The sequence below is a fragment of the Oratosquilla oratoria genome, chromosome 3, assembly GCF_046742065.1.
Source record: "Oratosquilla oratoria isolate Oo_2021 chromosome 3, ASM4674206v1, whole genome shotgun sequence".
NCBI classification, from domain to species: Eukaryota; Metazoa; Arthropoda; class Malacostraca; order Stomatopoda; family Squillidae; genus Oratosquilla; species Oratosquilla oratoria.
The window spans coordinates 5,066,142-5,068,469 of NC_134779.1; the positions used below are offsets into that span (position 1 = coordinate 5,066,142).

The 2,328-nt window shown below is 50.0% G+C and overlaps 1 protein-coding gene across 1 annotated transcript; it reads left to right on the forward strand.

Moving 5' to 3' along the window:
• On the forward strand, window positions 1–1,255 carry LOC143041362 (general transcription factor II-I repeat domain-containing protein 2B-like). Its single transcript, XM_076213196.1, has 2 exons — window positions 1–736; window positions 915–1,255. Exons 1-2 carry the CDS (start codon window positions 1–3, stop codon window positions 1,253–1,255), a joined length of 1,077 nt encoding a protein of 358 aa, XP_076069311.1.
• Window positions 1,256–2,328: the final 1,073 nt, after the last annotated feature.

The window sequence follows — 2,328 nt, forward strand, 5'->3', positions numbered from 1 at the left end:
ATGAGAGCACCGACACAAAGGACAGCCCAGCTGGTCGTTTTCATCCGCGGCGTCACCGCTGACCTCCAGGTGTGTGAAGAATTCCTCCAGCTTGTCCCGCTGCGCGGCACCACCACTGGGCAAGACATCTGCCATGCCGTGCTTCAGTGTGTTGATCAGCACTCCCTGAACCTCTCCCGTCTTGTGTGCGTGACGACCGACGGTGCCCCGCCGATGGTTGGAGAGAAGAAGGGCACCGCTTCGCTGCTAGTGCGCCACTGTGAAGCCACCGTATACATTCAGCCCATTAACTTGATGCACTACATCATCCACCAAGAGTCCCTGTGCGCCAAGTCTGCCAACCTCGTTGATGTCATGTCTGTCGTGGTGAAGGTCGCGAACTCCATCCTCTCCCGCAGCCTTAACCACCGTCAATTCCAGGTACTGATGGACGAGGTGAACGTGCACTACAATGACCTGCTCTACTTCTGGCTGAGTCGTGGGGCCATGCTGTCTAGTTTGTGTGACCTACAGCAGGAGATTGCCACCTTGCTACGTCAGAAGTACCTTCCTCACGCTGATCAATTCTCTGATCCGCGGTGGCTGGCTCGCCTTGCCCTGCTCATGAGCATCACGGCGTACCTGAACGCCCTCAACATGATGCTGCAAGGCAAATATATTCTCGCGGCAGACATGTACGCGCACGTCACTGCCTTCGAGGTTAAGCTGCGCTTGTGGGAGGCTCAATTGGATTCTGGTTAGTTGGTGCATTTTCCTCGCCTTGCTGCTTGTGCCCCTAACGACGTGGACCTGGACACTCGCGTTAGTGTCGTCACCTCTCTGCGTGAGGAATTTGCTTCCCGTTTTGCAGGAGTCAGGGTGCTGGCTGCGGACTTCAAGCTTTTTCACTGCTCCCTTTGACTTCCCCGTGGAAGATGCCCCTGCCTTCCTGCAGATGGAGTTGGTGGAGCTTCAGTGCAACGATGAAATGAAGGCGAAGTTCCGCACCTCTTCTCCGTTGTCCTTCTTCCGCGCCATCGTCCTTCCTTCTAACAATTTTCAAAAATATATTGCGCATTTTCAACGCATTGTGGCCATGTTCGGCAGCACCTACTGTTGCGAACAGCTCTTCTCCAAAATGAAGTACACGAAGTCTCATCTTCGCTCCCAACTCTCAGACCGCCACCTCAATGACATTCTTCTGTTGTCTACCTCAACCATCGAGCCAGACATGGAAATACTTCTTCATGGCAAACAGCACCAGCAGTCTCATTGATTTGTAGGGTGTTCAATGCAATTCTTGTATAATTTATTCATTGTATTCAATGTATTGTACAAAATAGAGTAATTCTGGGGATTTTGTCTTTCACTCCGGCCTGCGGCCTCCTTCCAAAAGTCACATCTGGCCCTCACTCTGAAAAGGTTGGCCGCCCCTGATCTATAAGAATTAAAGAGTAGAAAACTCCATGCGCCAGATGGAGCTGAAACTACATGAATGATTTCATAGGAGCACTTAACAATAAGAAATGATTCAAGAGGCACGCAAGAGGAACACAGAAGGTATCTTCAACTAAGATGGAAGAACAGAAATTATATGTATGTATGTATGTATATATTTATGTGTGTATGCATGTGTATGTATGCATGTATGTATGCATGCATGCATGCATGTATGTATGTATGTATTTTTTATATGTGTGTGTGTATGTATGCTTGTGTGCGTGTTTGTGCGTGTGTGTGTGTACGCGTGTGTGAGCGTGTGTGTGTGTGTGTGGGTGGGTGTTTACACGTGTATGTACGCGTGTGTGCGCGTGTGTATTCACTTTGGTCTTTGGATCACGTGTTGGACTCGTGATCGACAGCTATTTCCCTCCAGGAAGAGAGCTCAGAGCTCGTATGTCCGATCTATGGGTAATGCTATGACCTTACACACACACACACACACACACACACACACACACACACACACACACACACACACACACACACACACACACAACTCCCCGCCCACGAGAGTCGGAGTAACGACCCGAAGCGCAGCGATACCGAAATAATTTCGGCCCTAGGCAGGATTCGAACCAGGTACTGCCGCACCTCCGTACTGGCAGTCCAGTACTCTATCAACCACGCCACCGAGTCGTGTATGTATGTATGTATGTATGTGTGTGTGTGTGTGCGTGCGTGCGTGTGTGTGTGTGTGTGTGTGTGTGTGTGTGTGTGTGTGTGTGTGTGTGTGTGTGTGTGTGTGTGTGTGTGTGTGTGTGTGTGTGTGTGTGTGTGTGTGTGTGTGTGTGCAAAGCAACCATATAATTTCCCATAGATCAAGCTACATATGAGCTCTGCGCTTTC